Source organism: Brachycentrus maculatus, unplaced genomic scaffold (genome assembly GCF_059751285.1).
Source record: "Brachycentrus maculatus isolate JH-2025_06_01 unplaced genomic scaffold, ASM5975128v1 h1tg000115l, whole genome shotgun sequence".
Lineage (NCBI taxonomy): Eukaryota > Metazoa > Arthropoda > Insecta > Trichoptera > Brachycentridae > Brachycentrus > Brachycentrus maculatus.
In genome coordinates this window covers 2,946,910-2,972,940 of record NW_028280868.1, presented here as the reverse complement: position 1 = coordinate 2,972,940, position 26,031 = coordinate 2,946,910, and the positions used below count along the sequence as shown (strand labels likewise).

The following is a 26,031-nucleotide window of genomic DNA, read 5'->3' as shown; positions in this document are numbered from 1 at the left end:
ACACAGATTCATTGAAGGGAACGTTAAAAATGTATGTGTACATACAGTAAACCCCCTATAGCATTGAGATAGGTACCGCGTTATTGGAGGGAACTTTATACATATGGGGTAAATGTTTTAAATAAAATTTTTGCATCTTAACCAGCGTAAAAGACTGAAATGAGTTATTTCAAATTGAAATGAAATTTAAATACATTTATCCCATTTAAAGATCTCTGACCATTACGCCACGGAGGCGAACAAAAATGGACATTTTGCTGTACTTTAACCATTAGAGTGCGAACCGTCAATAGATGGACTCTCTATGAATGCGTAAGAAGTACGGAGCGTCGGAATACCGACTATTGCGCAATTTGTTTTAGGTATCGACCTGTACGGACGTGTCTTAGCGTGCGCATGTATAATGTTTTCAATAAGTTATTAACATTTATAAATAACCATTTAAAATTATTTTGCTGGGAATTTAACAATGATTTTTGTTTACAACATTTTGAGTGTGTCCAAATACATGTGTGTGATTATAATCCAGGATTCGGACCTCACATACTAATATAAGAGTTTCTGCTTGATAAAAAGCTTCTTTACATCTCACCAATAGATGTCTCTAGTGAAGTTCTAGTGATTCAAGAATAAGGTTTCTAAATCGGTTCATATATATAGAGCTTCCAAGAATTTGAGTAGTGTGATTGTCAATAATGGGTAGAATTGGTAAATGTTACACGTGTGTAAAGTGATCACTTAAACCAGCCTATGACGGTCGTCAGCCCCGTAAATGCCCAGACTTCCATATTCTTCTTCACCTTTGATGAGATGTCAAAAAATAATTGATTTTTGTATTTTTTTAAGCAAAAGTTTTTTATTTCTACCCTACAAATTCGTCAAGTAATGATGATGAAAAGCAATTAGCAATTTATGCAAAATATGTGAATTATATAAGCTCAGCACTATGAGGTTAATCTTGCTTTCTGGGATCGTAGGGATACTGTAATTTAAAAATCCACCTCACCTGTACATGATGTTGACCAGTTTCTTGGTGTTGTTATCTTTCGCCATGTCGTTGATCATGGTGAGCAGGTTGAGCAAGGCCGCCGTGAAGTGGAGATCGTATCGCGCGATGCTCTGCTCGAAGGAGTCCGCGACGGTCGTGCTGTCCGTGGATTTCGTCATTGCTGCATCTCCCAACATGTCGTGGCCCTGTACATTATCAAACATATTTAAAACCGGGATAAAAATTGAGAAAATACATTGACAGAGCTTTTTTTATTTGATTTATTGTAAAAATAAGTGTTTTTTTTTAAATATATCAGGATTTGGTTCCACTTCGGAGCTATAATTTTTTTTTACAAGACAATCAAATTTAAACTTTTTTATTTTTATTTTTAATAAATGTGTTACTTATTAAATACCACAATTTCTTAAAATCTACTGTGACACGTGTTTCGATGCATTCCGCATCATTTTCAAACACCGAAAATGATGCGGAATGCATCGAAACGTGTGTCACAGTAGATTTGAAGAAATAGTGGTATTTACTAAGTAAAACATTAATTTAAAATGGATAGATTTTACCACAAAGTGACTGCCGAATCAATTAATGAAACTATTTTTTTACATGATTTCATTAAGGGGATACAATGCAAACACAGAATTTGAATTCTATTTGATTGATCACTGGCCGACCACCGGAGAGATTACTCATCTCTTCACGACGATTTTTTTAAAGAATGTATATTGGATATTTTTTTGTTAGTTAGAAAATATATAGAAAAACTATGTGTTATAATCCTTTTCCTTTTAATAACTTTTTCCTTTTCAAAACCATATGATTTTTAGAAGAAAAACTTTCTTTTTCAATGCAAAAACGGTGTTCTAAGAAAAAAAGAATCAATTAGGTAAAATGTTACCTGGATTTAGAGAAAATCAAGTTGTGATTTAAAAAATACTGAACGTTAGTATCTCAACATTAAATAAGTCAATTGAGATAGGCATATGGGGATAAAGGTATGGACAGGGCTCAGGTACACTTCCCAGTCCAGGATAACATTAAATAAATACTAGAGTGAAAATCACTAGTATTTATTTTGACCTCCCTGGGAATCGAACCCAGGCCTCCAGCATGGTAGCTAAGTGAGCTAACCATTACACTATGGGGGCAGACAAATATGCAGATAACTGTGTATAATTTGTGATAAATTTTATAACTAACACAATGCTATGGATATACTGTATTGAAAAAAATGAATTTTACTCACCCAATAAGATAGATTAATACATTACAAATATCGAAATACAAGACGGCTGAAATTATTTATACAGCATAGTGATACATGGTCTGAGTGCTTGAGAAGTTAAGATTATGATATAAGTACTGTACTGACATTTCTTGGTAGAACTGCATTTTATATAATAAAATAACTATAAGGTTTTTCCACTTTTATTTTATTAGACCAGTTGCTTCATTCATTGATCAAATAAAATTATAGTGTAATAAATTATATAGATGTACCCTAGAACGGGGCTACTTATATTTTGATGTGTTACTTGAGCCCAGTACAAAAAAATATTTAGATCTGTATTTGGTCTAGAATAATGAACGTATCAACATGATTCATTGTTTCCCTGACAGGTGACATTTATTGTCACGATAAGTTCATTATTGTAGACCAAATACAGATTTGATTTTTTTTGTTGTACTGAGCTCAAGTAATACATCAAAGTTCAAGTAGCCCCGTTCTACGGTACTTTTATCATATAAGACTATGAATGTATTGAATTTATCTATTTTTGGGACAACTGCTTTGCTTTACAGGAGCATTGTTAAATTGTTACACGTATTTAAATACATTTTTCATTTTAACTTAATGCTAATGGTGAATTTTTTTAATGACATTCGACATGGGGCCTCTATAAGGAAAAAATTATGTTGAATGAGATACAACATTGGATTGTAAGCGTTAACCCTTTGCAATCGAAAGTTTTTTGGTAATTGCATACCGCTAACTCAATTAAAATCTGAGTCTTATTATATTATATTACTATTTAATTGTATTTATATGATTTCGGTTAAATTATATTTGAACCAAAAAAACCAATACGTATATTAAAAATATTGAGTGTTAAGACTTAGTTTTCTTGGCACCATGGCGGTGGCAATCGAGTAGTATGGGCAAACCATGCATGCTGCCTCTATGGCGGCACTTCAGTACTAAGGGTTAATTAATATGTGGAAATTGATTCATTTTGCCAGTTTGAAAGTGCCCCCACAAGGAAACAGCCGTCACAAAATACATAAATCCTGTAAAATCATAAACCATGTTTTCATTTATATTAATAATACATTTTGGAATTCTACAACTAAATGCCAATTCAGTAAATAAGTCAACATGAAGTATTCAATTCGTATTGCGACTTTACAATAATTTTGCTAAAAGCCATGATTTAAAAAAAATGCCAATGATCACAGGTAACATAATTTAACACATCTCATGCGGGGCTGATCGAGATTAAGTTAATGTTTAACGTATTAATCGCGACGAAATATAATTTTTTTTTAAATATGTACACTCACCTAAAATATTACGATGTTTTAGTAAATTAGTTTCTCGTATTTACTTCATAATACTTGAATAAACACCAAAAATAATTAAGCGCTAATAACTAACTAAACTAACTAACCATCACGCCGCTTCCCCATAGGGGCAGGCAGAGAGAATCGAACGCCACACCACTCTGTCTTTGCAAACATTCTTCGCCTCTTCTACATTCATGCATCTCCTCATACATACCCGACGGTTATTACGACTCTTGACCTGGCCGCTTTCAAGTATTTGACATACATAATTGTGAAAAGTTTTCCTCGGCCTTCCTCGGCTTCTTTTTCCAACTACATTCGCCTCATAAATTTGTTTAACCGTTCTTTCCTCACTCATACGTTCTACATGTCCAAACCATCTCAACACACCTTTCTAAATTATTAATACGTAATAAAAATCAATATTTTATTAAAGAGTGGTACCAGTGGTAAGAGTAGGACAGTCCCGAGTTATACTCTTATACTTAACCACCCTACACATACTAACGTATGTGATTTGCGCGGTTTTTCTTCACCATTCCGCGCTAACCCGTATGACCTACGCGCACAAGAAAAGATATATGTTCCAAAAATATTTAATGCGTACCGGATACACTGACAAATTTTTGTCAGGTTTCATACCTGACAATAATTTGTGACAACAAACGTTGTGATTTTTTCGCTTATTTATAAAAAATATGCCTGAAAATAACCCGAAGGTAGGGTGGTTAATAAAGCTGTAACTAAAATTCAACAGATGACACTTTAAGACATAAATATTGCAATTTAATAAGCAAAAAAAGTCTACCACTAAATAGTAAATTTTTGGGTAATTGTGATTACAGTCTCTCGCATACGGCGATTGGCGGACTGAGGACTGTCAAACTCGCTTCCCGCATAAGATGTGTTAAAAATACAAAAAACATATAGATGTATAAAGCAATGGATGGAAAGAAACAATAAGGTGTTTTCGTAACCACGTTTGTGTGAAGTTATATACCTCTAAAGATTCTGTGGCTTCGTAGGCAGAACCGATCATACCCGTGAGCTCTGCGTCCACAAAATATTTCCTCATCTCCTTTAGTGAGCGGCACAACAAAATAATAGGTGATATAAAATAAATTTTGATTTAGGTACATAATAAGAGAACATTTATTTAAAAAAATAGGTATTCTTAAGGGTCATCGCAACATAATTAGTATTCTAATATGTATTTTCTTTAAAAATTCAATATTTAAATGCTAATAATATATTTGTTAAATCAGGTTGATATGAATCAAATTTCATTACTATACCAATATATTTACAAAAAAAACCTTTCATTTTTCGTTTAAAAATTATTTTATTTTCTGTTTGAGAGTAAAAATTACAGATTTTTTATAGTAGTACATCAAACTTCAAAACACTTGTTTTATACGACTAGAGTATTTCTATTTTATTAGAGTTTATTTCTCTGCAATACAGGTCTATTTATAAACTCATTGAAAGTCAATATAAGAACAATAATACTAGTTAAAAGTCAGTCAAATAGAGTCAACGAACACAATACACAATTCAAAATATGTCACCACAAAAACAAAATTAATTCATTTAAGAATACAATCAAAATTAAAGTAAAATGCTTTGCAAATCATCAGTTTCATAAACTGGCGATATCCAAATACACGTAAAATACATTATTTTGATATGAATTTAAAAAAAAATTGTATTTATTTAAAAAAAATCTATATCTTACAAAATTCACCTCAAAGCTTCGAGGTGAATTTTGCAAAGATGAGAAAAATTAAGAAATTTTAATGATTAATTAGTGCCGGATCTAGCTCATTTACTGAAAAAAGGATGGGAATACAAGTGAAAAAATTAATATGAATATATTATTCTCTGCTCCCTTGTAAGCAAGTGCCTGACACCTCGCTCACTCCTTTCAAGAACGTCATAAATCAAAAATCGTCAATTTTCAGTTGTGTATGATTTCGGAATGCCCAGAAAATGTACTATATCCCAGCAAAAGAGGCATATTTTTAACTTAATATTTACCTGCTACAGGGCAGAAAATGTTGTTTTTGCATTTAGAAGAAAAGGTATTGTTATTTTTTTAAATATTTTTTTAAATAAACTAAATATTTTTCAAATAGAGAAAAAACCTTCAGGTTTTACCTAAAAAGATCTGTTGCACAGTAGAAAGTTCAATAAATGGCTTGATATTTAGTTTTAATATATTGTGTTTTATTTTTAAACTTTCTCCTGAAAAATCAAGTTTTTTGATTTATGAATTTCTTGAAAGGAGTGAGCGACCTGTGCAAAGTGAACCCATGTAGTAGGACAGGCACTGTGATAACTTTGGAATACAGTGCATCTAACATACCTAGTTAAAGTGACCACACACTAATTTGTAATATCTCAACCTTCATTGAATTGCTTGACATATTTTTGAGTAAATTTAGGAACGATACCAGCTACATCCTTTAATGAAGGTAAAGGTTCTGTTTCAAGTGTTATAAATATCATATAAAAAATTGCCAGTTTGTTATAAAATGTTGGATTTAAAACTAATCAGTCTACATCAAGAAACGGTAATCTGAATGATGGTAATATAGGGTGTTTTTTTAGAGGTATACAAATTCAGCTTTCCCGCAGTAAATTAATGGTGGCATCCGCCGTGTGACATGTTGCACCATCTCGTTGAAACCACAGCTCTGTCACATCAATGTCATTTAACTGAGGTACGAAGAAGTCAGTAATCATGGTTCTGTAGCGCTCTTTATTGACCGTAACATTCTGGCCGGCATCTATATGGGCCAATGATTCCACCTGCCCATAAAGCACCCAAACAGTGACAGATGTAACAGTGTCTCGACAAAGGCTTCTGGGTTTTCTTCACTACAAATTTGGCAATTTTGCTTATTGACATGGCCATTTAACCAAAAATGTGCTACATCAGTGAGAAAAATTTAGCTTTGAAAAAGAGAATCAAGCTGAATATTGTTTTCGGCCCATTCACTGAACCCACGATGCGCATAATAGTCATTCAGTCCATTCATTGTGAAATGATAAAATGTACTGACTGTCAACTGTCAAATTGACAGTCTGTAGAAACAATTTTGCCAGTTTCAAAACCAAACCTCTAAAAAAAATCCCTACATACAATATATGCATAGTGCTTAAATATGTTATATGGTGGTATTACACACAATTCTATTCAAAAACTGATAAAAAAGATAAAAATTATTGTGCTAGAATGTTCTTTACCTGAAAGAATTGACAGAATTGTACGCAGATCTGGCACAGCTTGGTGAGTGTTCTGAGTAGAGGCGGGCTGGTGAGCATGCAGTCTTCCAGGCAGGTCTCCAGGAAGTCGCTGTGCTTTTCCAGGACCTCATCAACATTGGTAACCTAAAAAAAAGACATTAAAAAATAAAGGTCACTGCTAAATAAAAAGTTTACTCAACCATACATGCTGCCGAGGACTCACGTATAAAAGAAGGGTATGAGATATATGCGTTTTAAAAATTTAAGTAGTGTGGTTGTCAATAATGGATCGTAATTTTTGTAAATGCCCAGATTTCTATATTCTGCTTCATTCATGTCAATAGAAAAATTGATAAAAACCATAATAATACCGCAGAGGTTTCTGATCATCCGTTAATACTATTTGAAATGAAAATAAACTTTAGATTATTATTATTTTTTAAATTGATTTAAATTGTAATTTTGTGTTTCTATTGTAGGTACTAAATTGAGTTGATTAATATTTTATACACTTCCAAATTCCTAACAATTAATCCATTTACGAGTGCACTTTGATTAACCAACCAAAATATTGTAAAATTGAAATAATGCTTAGCTGTTTTTTCTTCTTAACAAAGTTTTAGAGAATATTTATGCAAATTATTGATTTGGCATTAACTTTGTGGAATAACATGATGATTTAAATATATAAATATAACGCTTCTACAATATAATGCCACATTTTTAAAGTTAATGAATGTAAACACGACCAGAACTACAGATATTCTGATCAACGGGTGAGATTGTATTTTTACCTATTCTTGAGAAAATCTGTGGTTCTCGAAATTAGTCAAGTTTACATTAATAAACTCAAAAAAAAAAAAACGGTGTTTTATTCTTACATTTAAATGTTTATTCACATTTGTAAAGATCCTTTAGAATTTGTAAAAAAATACATTCTGGAAGTATTGCCCTATCGTCGCGTTGGGGAAATAAGGTTCTATGTGGATTCCTTATATCGAGTGAGTTTTGAGATATGAGAGGTTGAAATTTTAGATAATGTTTTCTCTAATATTCTATATAAATACTTGTTTATTATTTTAATAATATGATTAAATCAAACCGAAAAGCAAATTTAATGCAACATTTTTTAGAAAAGTTGAAATAGTAAATAATTTTTAAGTAAAAAAAGTTCAGATAGAACTTTGTAACCTTGAGATTTTTCAAAATTATTCAAATAATACAATGCAACAACGTTCTACATATCTCAAATAGAACCTTGTTGCAGTCACTTAGATAACCAAAATATTTATTCTAATTTGTTTTTACTGCCGAAGTTGGTGGAATGAAAATATATTTTTTAATATTTTATTAAATTTGCATTTTTCCAAGTAATTTTTTTTGTTGAGTACTTTTTTAACAGCAACCAGTTTGTCCCTGGTAAATAATGATAAATTCAACATTGTAAATTCCACAGATTATCGCGAAAATTACTGATTTTTATTTCAATATATGAAAAATGTATGTTTACACTACCTTTCTGTATCATATTTTCGGTAATATTTATAAATTCACCAGTTATATCACACAAAACTCGAGTTTGGCGGTTCACAAAACTCAGCTATTCCGCCATCTTGAATACTATATAGTATGAAATTAGTCGAGATAGAACCATGTTTCTCTGAATGATATTTCATAATAACAGAGAGAACTTTGTTTCCCTTTGAATTTCTGACGATTGATTTGGTTTTTTGTTGTAATTTTTATACAGATCGAACCGAAATTTAAATCTGAATAGAGTTAGAGTAAAATGTGAAAATACCTAAATGTGTTAGATAGAACCTTGTTTCCCCAACACGACGCTATACAGGGTTAAACAACACAAATAAATTTCGCCTTTGTATAAAGTTGCATCACATGTAAAATAAATAAATACGAGCTTATTCTAAGAGAGATTACCGCAACAAAAGTTGACTCAAAGCTAACATCTTTCCGTTTTTTTTTTGTATGACTTTATTATCATTTGAAGTTTTTTTGCCCTATTAAAGGTGAATTATTCATTAATAATGTCAAATGCAAGCTAACTCAACAAAGCGTATTTATAATATCATCTTAAGTAGGTACCAAGTTTTCAAAATAAATAAATATGAACTGTCATCTGAATTTATCTCAAAGTTTCCTAGAAGAAATTACTACAAAAATTGTATTTCTCAATTATGCACTGAACTTAACTATGCATAGAGCGTTTCAAATGATTGATGAGGTATTATATTGATCAATATAATCAGTCTTATGCGGTCCCAGATATTATAGGGAAAAAAACATGAGATTTTTAGTGGATTTAATAGTAAATAAAATGGAAGTCAATTCTATGAGCAAACTACTATGATATATTCCAAAGGTGCAGAGATTTTTTGCAAATATTTGAATATAATGATGCTTTGATATATAAATATTGTAATAGGAATGATCAATTAATGATCTCACTGAAATTAAATTATTATCTTGATGCATTGATCAGAAAAATCACGAATTCTTTATGTACCATATATCCGAACATGTTTAATCCGAGATGAGTTCAATTTCCTATAATAAAATCGACTAACACAGAACGAACGACATTAAAATCAAGAATACTCGCCTAGGGTATAATTTGAGTAAGGTTAATTGGTGAATCGTTGTAGCGAAATTCAAATTACAAGGATTATTTCGGAATTTGCATAATGATCTAGTATTACGGTTTTATAAAAATAACAATTACGCAACAAGTAACGAGAGGGCGAAGTTATACGTTTAAAAATATGTGACGTAAGAAAAAAAACATTTGATGACTGTTATTACTTCATTGTTGATTCAATGGCCATTTCCCAATATTATTTTGTTGATGAATAACAGCTACCATATACCGCGTACTAATTATGTTTCAAACTTATATTTTTTAACTAAAACTAACTAATCATCACGCCGCTTCTTGTAGGGGTAGGCAGAGAGAATATAACGCCACATCTATCTGTCTTTGCAAACAATCTTCGCGTCTTCCACATTCACGCATCTCCTCTTACATACCCGCCGATTATTCCGACTCCTAACCTGAATAAGCTCAAGTATCTGAAATACTTGATAATGCCAAGTTTTGCTCGGTGTTCCTCTGCATCTATTGCCAACCAAGTTCGCCTTATATACATTTTTTTACTGTTCTTTCTTCATTCATTCGATTTACATGTCCAAACCATCCCAATACACTTTGTTTAATTTTAGTGATTCTTATGTCAGCCTTGTATTATTTTCTTACATTATATTAGCATTCGAATATCTATTCTATAAACATTATTTTTAATTCTATTTTTACTTTCATAAACAGTGACTAAATATTTTTTTTTACCAACGAAAAATGGTCACGAGACCGCGAAATTATTGAAGAAAAAAAAGAAAATTTTAAACGACGGATACCCCATCGCTTACCAGTTTAATCGCTTCGAAACATAGCAAAATTTGAAAAAAAGAAACATGTTTCATTATTCATGCAATAATACAATAGGAAGAAATACAGCATAAGAAAACTGCCTTTTATAAATAAGTATGTACTTTTAGATTTACCAAAAAATGCTTTAAGGTCGCGATATTGTAGAAGAATTAAAGATTATACGATGGAATCCCTTCAGAACATAGAAAAAAATCATATTTCATGATTAATACCATAATATTTTACAATACGAAGAAATACAGCCTATGAAAGCTGCCTTTTTATAAATATGTACTTGTACGAGATTTACCAAAAAATAGTTTAAGGTCGCGAAATTGTAGAAGAATTAAAGATTATACGATGGAATCGCTTCAAAATATCGAGAATTTAAAAAAACCGTATATCATAATTAAAACCAAACAATAGGAAGAAATATAATTTAAGAATTTTATTTAATTTTTTATATATTTTTATATTTCAATAAAATATTTTCAGTGTTTCCTGAAAATAATTTTCGCGGTTTATGAGGACATTTTTATTTTACAAACATAAGGATTTCTTGGAGTGCATATTAAACTGTCCACAGCCTTCCGGTTATCGATTTTAATCGCCTATAAAATTGAATATTTATACATGATTGTTTATGCCAAACATCTGATCATCTTCCAGAACGCGATAAACCCGGAATCATGAATCTATAAAATATCGAATGTTTACAATAGGTAACATTCATCTGTAAACAACGTGTTTTAGTGTTTTTTCTTTAGTTTTTGATAAACATGTAAGTAAGAATAACATTATAAAGAATAGACATTATAAAGAATAGAAACGATGTATGATAGATGTACGAATAGTGAAATAAGGAAGGAATGCAAAGCTGAGATAAGCATTATCGATAAAATTAAGAAAGGTGTGTTGAGATGGTTTGGACATGTAGAACGAATGAGTGAGGAAAGAACGGTAAAACAAATTTATGAGGCGAATGTTAGCGGGAAAAGAAGCAGAGGGAAACCGAGAAAAACATGGCACGATCAGGTATGCCAAATACTTGAAAGTGGTCAGGTTAGGAGTCGTAACAATCGGCGGGTATGTATGAGGAGATGCATGAACGTGGAAGAGGCGAAGAATGTTTGCAAGGACAGAGTGGTGTGGCGCTCTATTCTCTCTGCCTACCCCTGCGGGGAAGCGGCGTGATGGTTAGTTAGTTAGTTAGTTAAGAATAGACATTTCGTAAAAATAAATGAAATCCAGGGAACAGTAAACACAAATCAATAATTTTATCATTTGCATTAAAATTAATGTAGATTATCCCAGGTAACAATGAAAAAAAGACAAAGATATAATTTATAGGCAAATTCGAGTACCTAATTTTGTAGGGCAGGTAACTAAAATATATTAAAACATTATTAGTGTGTCCAAATACTTGTTCACAAAATCTAGATTATCTCCAATTACAGGAGTTATTTTCATATTAGTTTTTGACATATGTGTGATTGTAATCCAGGATTCGGACCTCATATACTAATATAAGAGTTTCTGCTTGGTAAAAATATTATTTACATTTCACCAATAGATGTCTCTAGTGAAGTTCTAGTGATTCAAGGACAAGGTTTCTAAATTGGTTCATATATATAGAACTTCCAAGAATTTGAGTAGTGTGGTTGTCAATAATGGGTAGAATTGGTGAATGTTCCACGTGTGTAAAGTGATCAATTAAACCAGCCTATGACGGTCGTGAGCCCCGTAAATGCCCAGACTTCCATATTCTTCTTCATCATTGATGAGATGTCAAAAAATAATATAAAATATATTACTTCAATTTGGCGATGATAAATATTCATTATTTTCTTTTCGGAATCAATAACGTCCTTACTATACTGATTGACAACCGATTTTAAAATGTCGTTAGTAATGAAAGAACAGAAATAAAGTTAAATTTATCTAGAATGCGTACTCGCAGTTCAATAGTTAACTTACGTATGGATCGGACGATAAAATTCATACAAATATTTAAAGTAATTTTGATAAGACGTACTATACCCCTCGATCACTAATATTCTATGTGGAAGAAAACGTCGTGAAAAAGATATAATATTTTGTTTCGAAAATATCGTAGTCATACAGGAGAAAGTGACCAACTAACAGAATGCAAAATGTTCAGGAGGGCCATTTAAGTCACTTTTGCTTGGCATGAAAATAAACATCAGTGCAGTTAGTCATTTTTAACAAGTCAATATATTATTCTTCCAAGTTTAGTTCAGGGCAATATTAAGCTAGTAAGATATCAAATAGTCAATGATTACGTTTTTGTAAAAAATGCACTTGGTCACTTTCTCCTGTATGACTACGATATCTTTATGTATTAAATTAGTAAAAATATATTGAAAAAAAGTTAACGATAATGTCTAATGTTATCCTTACTATCTATGCGCAAAAAAAATGGATACGGTGATCTAGATGTACAATTCATAAAATTCACGGATTAGCCCTAGCGAAGGTGTTCTGATTTAAAAAAAAAGACAAATGCAGTGGCAAAAATAACACAAAAAGTTTTCAAATGAATGTAGACCTGATAGAGTAGTAGATCTAAGAAATACAAAAATACGCATAATATATTATTTAAATAAATATATTATAAATATTCGTTCACGGGCGATTTTGGGTTAATGAGTTAAGATTTGGGGAAAAATATGAAAAAAAATTAAATGAGTTATCTGTATCAATATTTTAAAATCACAACCAAAGTATTAAAAAAACGCATTTAATTAAAATTTGTCCATAATTATTATTTGGGTATGCAAATGGCATCCTCTGTTTCATTTTATTGTGATATCCCACGCGTGCATTTCGTAGTATTGTGATTGCATACAAAAATGCATAACGGCTTGGCGAAAAGGCATTGGGTACATCAAAAACCTGCCCGACCACGCAAAATTTAAGACCTTTTCAGCAATATAACACAAGGCCGTAGAAGGGCGATCTGAAAGGAATGCAGACGATGATTTTGATTAAATCCAAGGTACAGTAATTAATGTAAGTGTATATTTTGATAATTTTGGTTAAAAATTGGTTTAAAATAACGACTACGAGCGGCATCTGTCGGCACTGGGGGGACTCGTTAATCGGCCAGTATGATAAAACCATAGATCGGCGGAAATCATTCCCGCTCACACATACAAGCCGGGCATGTGGCCACACTCACCAACACACGGACAGGCACACTTGCTTCTCCAAAGAGCCAACAGGCGAGCATAGCACACATTTGTCGTTGGTCGACCGCGAATAGTGGGTGCGAGTTCGAATCCCGGCCGAGGAAAGAGTGCGAACGAGGAAAACAACAGTTTGAATTTGAAATGTGCTTTGGAAATCGGTGCTTGTGAAAAACGGACGAAGTTAATATGTTTTATTGAAAAAAAGGATTAAAATAGTTGATGTGGCGAATTTTAGTATCTACGGGTAAGGATAATGATTTTATTATGGTGTAATAATGTGTTGTTTTTAAATTTGAAGGAATTTAGGGCGTACCAAGTACCGCGTATGTCCTTGTAAGGACTAAATAAATAAAGTACGTCCCACGGTCTAGCTGTCGACTGTTCGTTTCGGCTGACGATATTATCCATCGTACCAAATGGGACAATAATTTAATTGGAGTAATTACTTAAACACATGGCTATTCTCGAAATATAGTCAATTGTCGAAAAAAGTGGGTACAGCGTTTAATTAATGAAATTAGAGTGAATCTTTTTACGCTCTCAAAAGCACGGCGAAGGTTGAGTTTTCCATATTGTTTTGCTGTATTTGAACGAGTAGCGGAGATTTCACAATAATATCAATCAAACATAACGTTTGATACAAAAAATAACCTTCCAATTAATTAAAAATACAATCTATTCGAAAAAAAACATGAAATAGTATTAAGTAAACAAAAAAAAGTAACTAATAGTATTTGAATACATACATAAATGTAATGCCTTCTGGTCTTTCTTTTTTTTAAACGCAATTTTCGTAAGAAATGAATGAAATATTGCAATATTTTAAAAGTTTTTTTTTTAAATTAACTAATCACTGATGTTATGAGTCGGTCGTAAGTGGCGTAAGTGGATTTGAAAGCAATGCTGTAATATAAAATAAACAAAGCAAAAACAAGAAAAATGGCGGGCGGTTGTGGTGAATTAATCATTTCGCTCGGTTCGCGTTTCGTTAAAAAAAAAATTCAGACGAATAAATAGTAAACAGCATGACGCTGCGACAGTTATTCCCTAGGAAGTGGTTTCTTTTTATCGGCTAAAACAAGAACTAGGTAGCTTTTTGTGGTAGCCACAGAAGTGTACTTACTGCCTATCCTATAATAATACATATTACTAGAGTTTCCAATAGCCCGCGGCCGGGAAGTGACGTCACCGGCTGCTGTACTGGACCACTTGTTGATATGAACAGCACAATGCTACTTTACTTTGTACTCGACCCCGTAATCCTGCTAGTACTACGAGGGTTCAGCATAAAAAAGATATCTTATTGTCTATAAGCAGGACAATTAACGTAGATATAAAACGCACCCTTTTTAGTGAAACGCCTACTGTGGATTAATTGCATAATATGTCAATTGAATGCCACACGATGGGATAGGATTTGTAGTGTGAAATATGAATTTTTGTCATGTTTTCCATACTGATGACATGTTGATAAGTATTATCGACTGAGATGGTGTTTGTTTCCGAGAATCAAATAATAACAGAAAAAAGTTCTTCTTCGCATAATTCCTAATGACTTCCTAAATTTATTTATTAAATATACAAATACAAACATATCAACTATCTGTATTTTGGCTCTCTAATTTCCGAGGCACATTTTACTAATCTCGATTATCATATATATTTTTAAGGTACTTTTTTCTAACAAAAATCATGCAATCATGGATTACATGGCCGAATGACAAGATTTATTTCACATCTACCCACCTCCGTTATCCGATTCTCATTATAATATTAGCGCCTTCATAAGACGGCTATATTTATTTATTTATTTATTATTCTTTCAATACATTTTTTTACAATTCAATTGAATTCGTTAAATAATTAATACATTTACTTATTTATTTTTCTACAAAAATGTTATTAATATTAGTATATAACCACTCACCTTATATACTAATATTACTAACCTTTTTGTAAAAAAAGTAAAAATGACTAACCACAAAGTAATTGCTTTAAATATTAATAATATTGAGAATAATTAATAGCCGAGCTCGGCTACCGTTCTGGAGGTCCCGGGTTCGATTGACAAGGGGGGTAAAATAAATATTAGTGATTTTTTCACTGTCATATTTATTCAATATTACCCTGGACTGGTACTTGAAGCGGAGGGCTGATCACCTTTCCTTCATGTGTAAACGATCAAGATAACACTGCGTTTATATGACGCAGTGCCCTATGCACCATTGGGGTGCGGATAAGGGTTTTATTATTATTGTTATAATTAATATATTGATGCATGACAAACTCACATTTATGGGGTATTCACATATTATTAATATAAATTAAAAAGTAGGTATTATTTATATAAATTACAAGTACAAAATGTAAAAAAGAAACGTTTAAGTTGTAGAAGAATCCCGCTCATGAATACCCCCTCAGACACATGGAATCGATCAATATGCAACTTTTTTGTTGTAATTCTTTAATACTAAAAAATACTCATAATACAAAAAAACTTGCGTATTTTACGTTACTGAAAAATTTAATTGAAAAAATAATCTTAAAAGCACGGAATTAGTGATGCGAGACGTCTTAGCATATATCCTGAATACATTTTAAGCTTAACGCCAGCTTTGCGTCAAAAATAATAAGTTTGATGACGCGGACCGCCTTCGCGAGTACCGGGTACCGGGTACATGATCCAGATGAAATTGATCCAAATTGCACCGCGGCAGACTCTGTTTCGTGATCAATCAGCGAGATATGTGGACCGATGTTGGTACCATTACGTATGGAATTACACCTGAATCGTGATACCTTCCGACACGCCCTACTCACATCGAGACACCCAATGTCAAATCCTATTCAACTGGATTTAAATAATATGTTAAGAAAGGAGTCATCACACGCGACCACACATTTAGATATTTAAAAAAAAATATATATATATATATTTATATCAATATCTAGTGAAGTAAAGGGCACTGTATCGGATCGATGCGAGGTTAACTTGATCGGAAATTAAATAAAAACAACATGATTAGCTTGCTCTCCAGATGTTTGGATTACGGAGAGGAGTATTATTTATGACTGAAGAATATTTTATAGCTACCACGAGTAGGTATATGGAAAAATAATGGAATAGGTACAGTACCTACTCAGATTCTATTAAGTACGAAGAGAAAAAAGTAATAAAAATGGCTAGGATATCCAGGGTTGTATATCCGTACTCGCACAAGCTTGCGTAAGTTGAACAGGCCATGCTAATGCTAATCAGTTCCTCGAGGTGAAAATGTCAAGTTTTCAAAAAAAAAAAATTTTCTTAAGTTCACATAGTAATATAATATATAATTCACACGTACTTTCATATGTGAGTTCTCGGCAGGATCTATGGTTGATTTGAGTAAGTTTTTAAGTAATGTAGATATAGGATCTGAATCGAATTTGGAAAATGATTTCAATCAAATACTAAATGAAAGAATGTTCCTTAACAAACAGACGATTAATATGTTTTGTAAATTTATTATAAAACAATTTATTATAATTTTTAATTCAACAATAACTATCGCCAATCGTATTACGTTAATTGATAAAGTTGATATTTTCAACGAATATAATATAACACGCAGAAAAATACAGGTAATAATATAAAAACTCCCTTCTTAAACTTGGTACTCAAGATCAATGGCGGATAAGATTAGCATTAATAGATAATATGGAATCAAAATATTCAGGTGGTCCTTCAAAAAAACGTGAGCCATAAATTTATAAAAATAATCATGATACAATTTAAATGCGAACAGAAAAGTACCATGTCAAAAGGTTAACTGTTTGAATCTGTGTTTGAGGCCGACTTTGTCCCGAAGTGATCCAAATAGTAACCTTATTACAATAGGTACCCATTGTGTTTTGTAACGAAAAATAATTTCGTGACTTATTCGGTCAAAGGAATTGAACAACAAATTTATGACGAATCTATAGTGTGTTTTATTTTTATTTTTAATGTATACGATTTTAAGAACATACTCGTAAGATAGTTCATGCAGCAAACGCCGATTTACTTAAGAAAAAAACATGTTTAAAAAATAGATATTTGAATTAGAAAATTACAAAGAAATTGAAACCATATAAATGTCAAGATGGCATTCATATCTTAATATGGATGAAGATATTTATTGAAACGATCTTTAATTGGATGGTGTAAATTATAACTTTATACCATGTGCAAACGTTCACCATTATATTCACAATTGACAACCGCAATACTTAGAAAAGTTATATACATGTTGTAAGTTACACTAGATATTTTTCTTTCTTTTAAGAACGAACTTCATAGGCGACATTTGGAATACAATATTGTTATAAATGGCTTCTAAGTGGAGCAAAATAAAAAAAATTGTAAACAACTTAAAAGCCAACATATAGAAAAACATTTCGTAAGAAGTCACAGTAAAAACGTTCGCAAAAACCTCCAAAGCTTAATTTTTTAAGGGTTAATTAATTACCTTTGATCTAAACGAAGCATACGCCTTGGTTTTCAAAGGTGAATGGTTTTCATGAATAACTATGACTTAAACGAAGCTTAAATAAAAAAACCTTGGTTTTCAAGGGTTAATAAACTTTTGACCTAAACGCAGCATACTAAAAAAGTCTTGGTTTTCAATGGTAATATAAATAATGCCTTTGTCCTAAACTAAGCTTAATTTTTCAAAATATTGGTTTTCAAGGGTTAGTTAATAATATTAATAAATTATAAAAAAGTCACGCTGCTGGTCCATTCATAACGTAAAAATTAAGTCTCGAAAGCGTCGTTTTAAGGTAGGTACAATACTTACTAAGCTAGATTGATAAGATCGCCAAATCATCGTTTAAGGTTATTTTAGCTGGCTCAGAATAAAGCCGAAATTCAAAGTACGTAATAAAGATTCCCAATAGAGTTGTTCCGACAAATTTATTACCACATTTGAAGGAATTTATTTCTGATTCCGAAAACAGAACCTCTTTAAATCACAAGTGGATAAATATTCAAAAGTCGTAAACCGAAACCGCGCCGCAATGCGATGTGTGGCATGTACCAAACTGAGTAGTAGAGTACGGACAGGATTGCAAAACGCCAATATTACGTAAATTGAACAAACAAAAAAACAAAACAGCGGCAAAAAAAAACTAAAAATATCTGTTAGGAAAGTATAATATGTATATTTAGAGAAAATAAATTTTTAAATTGAAATATATTAATAATAGTAATTAGTTTTACGGAAATTACATTTTTTGATATCTCAAGATAGATGAAGTAGAATATAGAAAACCGGGTGTTTACAGGGCTTATGACCTGTCATAGGCTGGTTAAGTATAATTAATTGATTCGGCAGTCACTTTGTGGTAAAATCTATCCATTTTTAATTAATGTTTTACTTTGTAAATACCACTATTTCTTTAAATCTACTATTGTGACACGTGTTTCGATGTATTCCGCATCATTCGCATCCGGTGTTTGAAAATGATGCGGAATGCATCGAAAAGCGTGTCTCAGTAGATTTTAAGAAATAGTGGTATTTACTAAGTAAAACATTAATTAAAAATGGTTTAAGTATCACTTTACACAGTGCAACATTCACCATTCTACCCATGATTGACAACAACACAACTCAATGTTTTGCAACTCTTACATATAGCATTAATCTCATGACACTGTGCATATGAGTTCAATAGAGCCACGTGTGGTTGAATCGGAAATTCTCATACGGTATTTAGCAGAGACCCTTTTATTTGGGTGTATGCAAGATCCTAAAGGTGGGGACTGGTCGGAGCAATTCGTCGTAACGTAAAATCCGCGGCGAGCATTCGACATCGGATGGAGTACTCGGAACGAGCTCGGCTCGCTGTACTAACTATACGAATGTTCACATTGTAACGTGTTACGTTACGACGAAATGACTGCGGTCACTCTCCACCATAACCGGATTATTTCACATACTGGGAAATGCCTGAAAACATGGTTTTCATTTCTCCACTTATGAGTTGTTTTTATATTCTTTACATTCTATACAGATGAAGAAGAATATGGAAGTATTTGTAAACCCTGTAAATACCCAGACTTCCATATTCATCTTCATTTATGTCGAGATGTCAAAATGTAATGTTAAAGTTATCTAAGATGTTAAATAAAATATGTAGTTAAAATGTTAAATTCCGTATGTAATCGATGCCCTGGCCTGTTTCCGTAACAAACGCTTTCAAGGGAAACCTTCGTACCGCCTATGCCGATAGATTTTCAATTAAACATAATGTGTTAGTCCAAGAAGAAGTAATAAAAACAAACACTTGACATTCCTGCGGTGTTCGTATCTCATTGGCGAGACAATAATATATAGGAGTCATTAATTAACTGGCAACGTGGAGTAATTATAAATCGGCGCCTTATTAAACTTCCAATTACCGTTGCGCAATACGAATAGATCAGCGGTTCTCAAAGTGTGCTGTTCCGACCCCTTAGTCTCAAAAAACGCTCCGTGAGGGCTCCACCGCGACAAGCAGCATAAAAAAAACAACTTCACACCTCTCATTAAATGGAAACAATATTATAGGTGTCTTAACATAGGTGTACGCCTTCGTAGTGTAATGGTCAGCACGCTCGGCTACCGTTCTGGAGTTCCCTGGTTCGATTCCCAGGGGGGGGATCAAATAGATACAAGTGATTTTTTCACTATAATATTAATTCAATATAACCCTGGAGCGGAAGGCTGATCACCTTTCCTTTATGTGTTAACGATCAAGATAACACTGTGTTTATATGATGCAGTGCCCTATGCATCATTGGGGTGTGGATAAGGGTTTCAGAAACCAATATTGATCCGTAGGGTGAATAATCCAGTGTCTGATAAAATAAACAAATAAAAGTATTGGAAACGATTTTATAATTTTACAGTGAAATCAAAGCGTTATTTTGTAGGTATATTGTATTATTGTATGTTGTTTGGTATGGTATTGAAGAAGTCAGTTATGGATAGTGTACCTACTTTTGTATGATTTTAATTAAATTACTATAGATATATGAACATAAAACCAAGCTTTGCTTATTTTGGGGCTCCGTAAAACATCAAGTATTTCAAAAAGGTTCCGACCAAAAAAAAGTTTGAGAATCGCCGCTCTAGACTTTCGGTGTCTACTCGATGCCTTCCATTTCATCACGCACGCGAGAAAATCAGAAGTAATCATTTGGTTACAGGTGTCTTTCTGGAGAGCGTTGGCAAACACAGAAATAAAGAATTAAGTATTTGAGCATCATTGTAACGACTCCTTAACACATCAATCAAAACATTCTTCAAATTACTTGGCTGTCAGGTTTAACAACTAGGTACTCCGAACATTTCTTTGCCAGAGATTTGCCTCGTAGCGAGTAATGGCTTCACGTTCAATCAATTATAAAAATAATAATTAATCAATTAGTCAAACACGATTAAGGAAAAAAAAGTCATTCTTGTAAATCGACCATAGAATTGTATAGTAAAAGCAGATTGAGATAGAACTCTTATCATTCATCGTTCAATTTGTGTAATACTTAAAAACTGTATTTCACTATTCATCGATTTCGGAATAACCATTCCATCGTCAGGTCAACGATAGTCTATACTTTTGTAATTTTTCTCCTTTCGCTTACCCCTTTCAAGAACGTCATAAATCAAAATACTTGATTTTTCAGGAGAACGTTTTTAAAGTTTGAAAATATAATACAATGTATTAAAAATAAATATCAAGCCACTTACTGAAATTTTTACTGTGCAACATGTTTTTTTAGGTAAAACCTGAAGGTTTTTTCTCCATTTGAAAAATATTTAGTTTATTTAAAAAAATAATTAAACAATACCTTTTCTTCAAAATGCAAAAACAACACTTTCTGCCCTGTAACGAGTAAATATTAAGTTAAAAATATGCCTCTTTTTCTGGGATACAGTACATTTTCTGGGCATTCCGAAAATATGCACAACTGAAAATTTACGTTTTTTGATTTATGACGTTCTTGAAAGGAGTGAGCGCTTTATGCTCACTATCCCGGAACATGTTTGTGTGACTTAATGTATTCTGCTAGCGCGCTCTTGATATTATGGTTGGACGAATCTATGTATGTACATGAATGACTAAAAGTTCAACGTAAAACCAAAATATGGGAACAATGCATACACACGTCAAGGCATTGTTGCAAATTTACATCACAATGCTTCTAGTCAAAGTTGAACTATAAAGGCAAAACATAATTTAAAGAAGTAGGTACCTACTCAGTTAGTCATAGTTAGTAAATACTAGTCATTGTGACTTACTAAACCACAGTGGCGAATTTCTTCAAGACATTGTTGTAACATGCAATACGTTCCTCTTAATGTGAAATTTTCACTAGCTCTGAATGATTTAGATATTTATATAATTTTGATTAAATTTCTGAAGAAAATAATTAAAAAGAAAAAATGTTTGAAAAACATTAGATATGACAAATATAATGTCTAATGCCTTTGCAAACATTCTTCGCCTCTTCCACATTCATGCATATAATCATACATACCCGCTTTCTTATTTTATTTCGTCTTAGTATTTCGTCTTTTATGATCGCTTTCAAGTATATGACAAACCCGATGGTGCCAAGTTTTTCTCGGTCTTCCTCTGATTTTTTTTTCAACTACTTTTTTTTCAACTTATTTTGATTAAATTTCTGAAGAAAAATAATTTTAAAAAAAATATTTGAAAAACATTAGATATAACAAATATAATGTCTAATGCCTTTGCAAACATTCTTCACCTCTTCCACATTCATGCATATCATCATACATACCCGCTTTCTTATTTTATTTCGTCTTTTATGATCGCTTTCAAGTATATGACAAACCCGATGGTGTCAAGTTTTTCTCGGTCTTCCTCTGGTTTTTTTTCAACTACATTCGCCTCATATAATTGTTTTACCGTTCTTTCCTCACTCATTCGTTCTACATGTCCAAACCATCTCAACACACCTTTCTTAATTTTACTGATAATACTTATTTCAGCCTTGCATTCTTTCCTTATTTCACCATTCAAACATCTATCATACATCGTTCTGCCCGCACATCGTTTGAGGGATTGCATTTTTAATGCATGTTATTAGCTTTAATAATTCATTCGCCAACTCCATGCTTCGATATATATGTATATTATAAAATAATATAATAAAAAATGATAGGGTGAAATATCGTCCAGAATTCGGACCAGAAAACACGGCACCAGAAAATACATTTCTAATCAATTCCTCAGCATTTGCCCGACCGATTCCACGAATAAACGCAACCAACATATCGCTCACTCCTTTCAAGAACGTCATAAATCAAAAAACTTGATTTTTCAGGAGAACGTTTTAAAAGTTTAAAAATATAATAAAATGTATTAAAAATAAATATCAAGCCACTTATTGAACTTTTTACTGTGCAACAGATCCTTTTAGGTAAAACCTGAAGGTTTTTTCTCCATTTGAAAAATATTTAGTATATTTAAAAAAATAATAATACACTACCTTTTCTTCAAAATGTAAAAACAACACTTTCTGCCCTGTAGCGGGTAAATATTAAGTTAAAAATATGCCTCTTTTGCTGGGATATAGTACATTTTCTGGGCATTCCGAGAACATACACAACTTAAAATTGACGATTTTTGATTTATGACGTTCTTGAAAGGAGTGAGCGATATGATATGGTCTCGCTAACGGTGCACTAAGCGGCGATAAAGATTATGGGTGTCGCAAATCTTGCACAGGAAGACGACACTTTTATTTATTCTCAGAGTCGCAAGCGAGACGACACGGTATGTTGAAATGCGAGACTCCAAGTCTGGATGACTTTTCGCTGGAAATGCGATTGTAATACTCCAACACGATGGTACAATGGTGACATCAGATTGTATGTAGCATATCGCCTCTTCGCAATAAAAGTGTAAAATTTTCAAAAATATTCGAAATTTAGTTAATATGCGGAAACGTTTGGTATCACCAGAATGCTTCTTTTAAATATTGACAAAAGAGCGTAATTAAAAAAAAACGTAATTAAAATAGATGTCACTAGTGAAGTTCTAGTGATTCAAGAACAAGGTTTCTAAATTGGTTCATATATATAGAACTTAAAAGAATTTGAGTAGTGTGGTTGTCAATAATGGGTAGAATTGGTGAATGTTACACGTGTGTAAAGTGATCACTTAAACCAGCATATGACGGTCGTCAGCCCCATAAATGCCCAGACTTCCATATTCTTCTTCATCTTTGATGAGATGTTAAAAAATAATATAAAAAAACGTTCGTTTTGTTGCAAAGTTTTAGTCCGTATTTAGTATAATAATTTCATAATTGTACTTAAATTATATGTTACAAAATATAATTTTTATTACTGCGAAAAATATATTTTTTTTCCTTAATTTTAATCGTCGTTAAACAATCGTAGTAGAACATTTATCTAGAAAAGCATTTAAAGTCAAAACGATTATTTTTGTGACCTACGTTTTGGCTTTTATATAACAAAATTACAGTGGAACCTCTCATAACGAGTTTAATTCGTTCCAGCATCTTACTTTTTATGCGAAACACTCGTTAAGCTAAATATATTTTTTTTCCATAGAAATCAATGGAAAATACGTTAATGCGTTAAAGGCCGAAAGAAATCTCAAATTCTTTTAACGTTTATTCAAATAAAATTACTTGTAAATTGTTAAGGAGTGTTAAAACTTAGAATTTAATTTAGATTTGAAAAAAAAACGTAAATAAAAATATGAATTTCTGACAAATAATTTATCCGTTTTAACTAAAAAAAACTGTTTTAAGACATTTGTTTTAGACAACGCTTCAAAATTTTGCGAAAATGTGTCACAGCATGAATAAATTTGTAGCAGGAATATACATCTCCTTATTAGGGTGATGCTTCTTAATGTACGATGCAACAGTTTCCCATGCTTTCAACATTTCACTTATTGTGCTAAAAGATGTTGCTCTGCTACATCCCCCTCCTCCATTAACAAACTCTTCTCTATAATGTATTGCTGTGAAACACGATGCAACTCCATAAGCTCTTCGGTGGTCAACTCTTGGCTGTACTCTTTCACAAGCTCTTCAATATAGTTGTTATCCACCTCGTATTTAATGATATTAGCTAATGACACAACCTCGTTGACTGTAGACTCCACAGTACTGTTTCAAAATCGCATTTGACAACACTCTCTGGCCAAAGTTTTTTCCAAGCCGAAGTGAGGGTCTTATTGGTAACTGCTTCCAAACCGCGAAAGTCCCGGTTCAAAAGTGAATGTCGTGATAACAGGACTTGCTCTTTCTCTGTTACTCGTTATGCGAAACAACGCTCGTTAAGGGAGCAAGTTTTTCAGATTTTTTTTGCTCGTTATGAGAATTACTCGTTACAAGAGGTGCTCGTTATGAGAGGTTCCACTGTAATATATAATTTTATCTCACTTTAAAAGAGAGATAATATAACTATGAAAAAAATTAAAAATAAATGTTGAAAATATCATTATTATTAAAAATATTACACGTTAAACCTTTAAACGCTCTCCTGTAAAATAATAAAGTTTTGAGATTTTACAGTTTAATGCGAAGAGGCGATATATGCAGTGGCATGCAGAGAGTTAATGAGGGTAGGCAGTAGAGGTAGGTAGTAAGGTAAGCTGGTACTACTTAGTAAGGTAGGGGAGGTACTGGTTGCGTTTTTATAGGTCACTGGTGCGGGTAAGTTAGAATAGGCACTGATTTTCTGCCTGTATGGAAGGCTCGCCCCTGCATACATGGTATATATAGGTGTCACCTGACACAAACTGCATATCGCTTACTCTTTTCAACAACGTCATTTATTAAAAAAAAAACTTGATTTTTCAGGAGATCGTTTTTAAAGTTTAAAAATATAATAAAATGTATTAAACATAAATATCAAGCCACTTTTTGAGCTTTTTACTGCTTAACATATATTTTTAGGTAAAACCTGAATGTTTTTTTTTCCATTCGATAAATATTTAGTAAGTATATTTAAAAAAAATAATTAAACAATACCTTATTTTCTTCAAAATGCAAAAACAACACTTTCTGCCCTGTAGTGGGTAAATATTAAGTTTAAAATATTGCTGGGATTTAGTACATTATCTGGTTATTCCGAAAACAAGCACAACTGAAAATTGTCGATTTTTCATATGTGACGTTGTTGAAAGGAGTGAGCGATATGTGTTTTGCATCGTGAAAGAAGTGAGCGATACGTGTTTTGCACAGGAAAGAAAAGAAGGAATGAATTTTTATTGCATTTTCACTTATAAACACAAAAAATTCTAAAATCTTAATATATATTTTTTTATTTTAGACTAACTACATAAAAAAGTTTTTGTTGAAATCTCAACATAGATGAAGAAAAATATGGAAATCTGGGTATTTATAGGGCTTATGACTTGTCACAGGCTGGTTAAGTTATCACTTTACACACGTGCAGTATTCGCCATTCTACACACGATTGACAACCACAATACTAAAATCTAGTTTTCAATATGATTTAAACCACCCTATAACGGGTCGTAAGCGC

At 32.2% G+C, this 26,031-nt stretch overlaps 2 protein-coding genes across 3 annotated transcripts in view; one reads left to right on the top strand and one right to left on the bottom strand.

Annotated features, from left to right (window-relative positions):
- The window catches only part of LOC148309960 (gamma-tubulin complex component 2-like), a 65,873-nt gene that overhangs the window by 2,519 nt on the left and 37,323 nt on the right, over positions 1 to 26,031 (bottom strand). The window contains exons 13-15 of one of the 2 annotated variants that reach the window (XM_088259243.1): positions 6,821 to 6,964; positions 4,572 to 4,649; positions 1,007 to 1,194 (exon numbers count right to left, since the gene is read on the bottom strand). In XM_088259243.1, coding sequence (XP_088115369.1) covers positions 1,007 to 1,194; positions 4,572 to 4,649; positions 6,821 to 6,964 — 410 coding nt within the window. The remainder of the gene's footprint in view (positions 1 to 1,006; positions 1,195 to 4,571; positions 4,650 to 6,820; positions 6,965 to 26,031) is intronic. The other variant, XM_088259244.1, reaches the window with a different exon arrangement.
- Positions 13,521 to 26,031, top strand: part of pain (transient receptor potential cation channel family member painless) — a 36,566-nt gene continuing 24,055 nt past the window's right edge. Inside the window, exon 1 of the mRNA XM_088259242.1 lies at positions 13,521 to 13,718. The gene's annotated coding sequence lies outside the window, so the exon portion shown is untranslated. The remainder of the gene's footprint in view (positions 13,719 to 26,031) is intronic.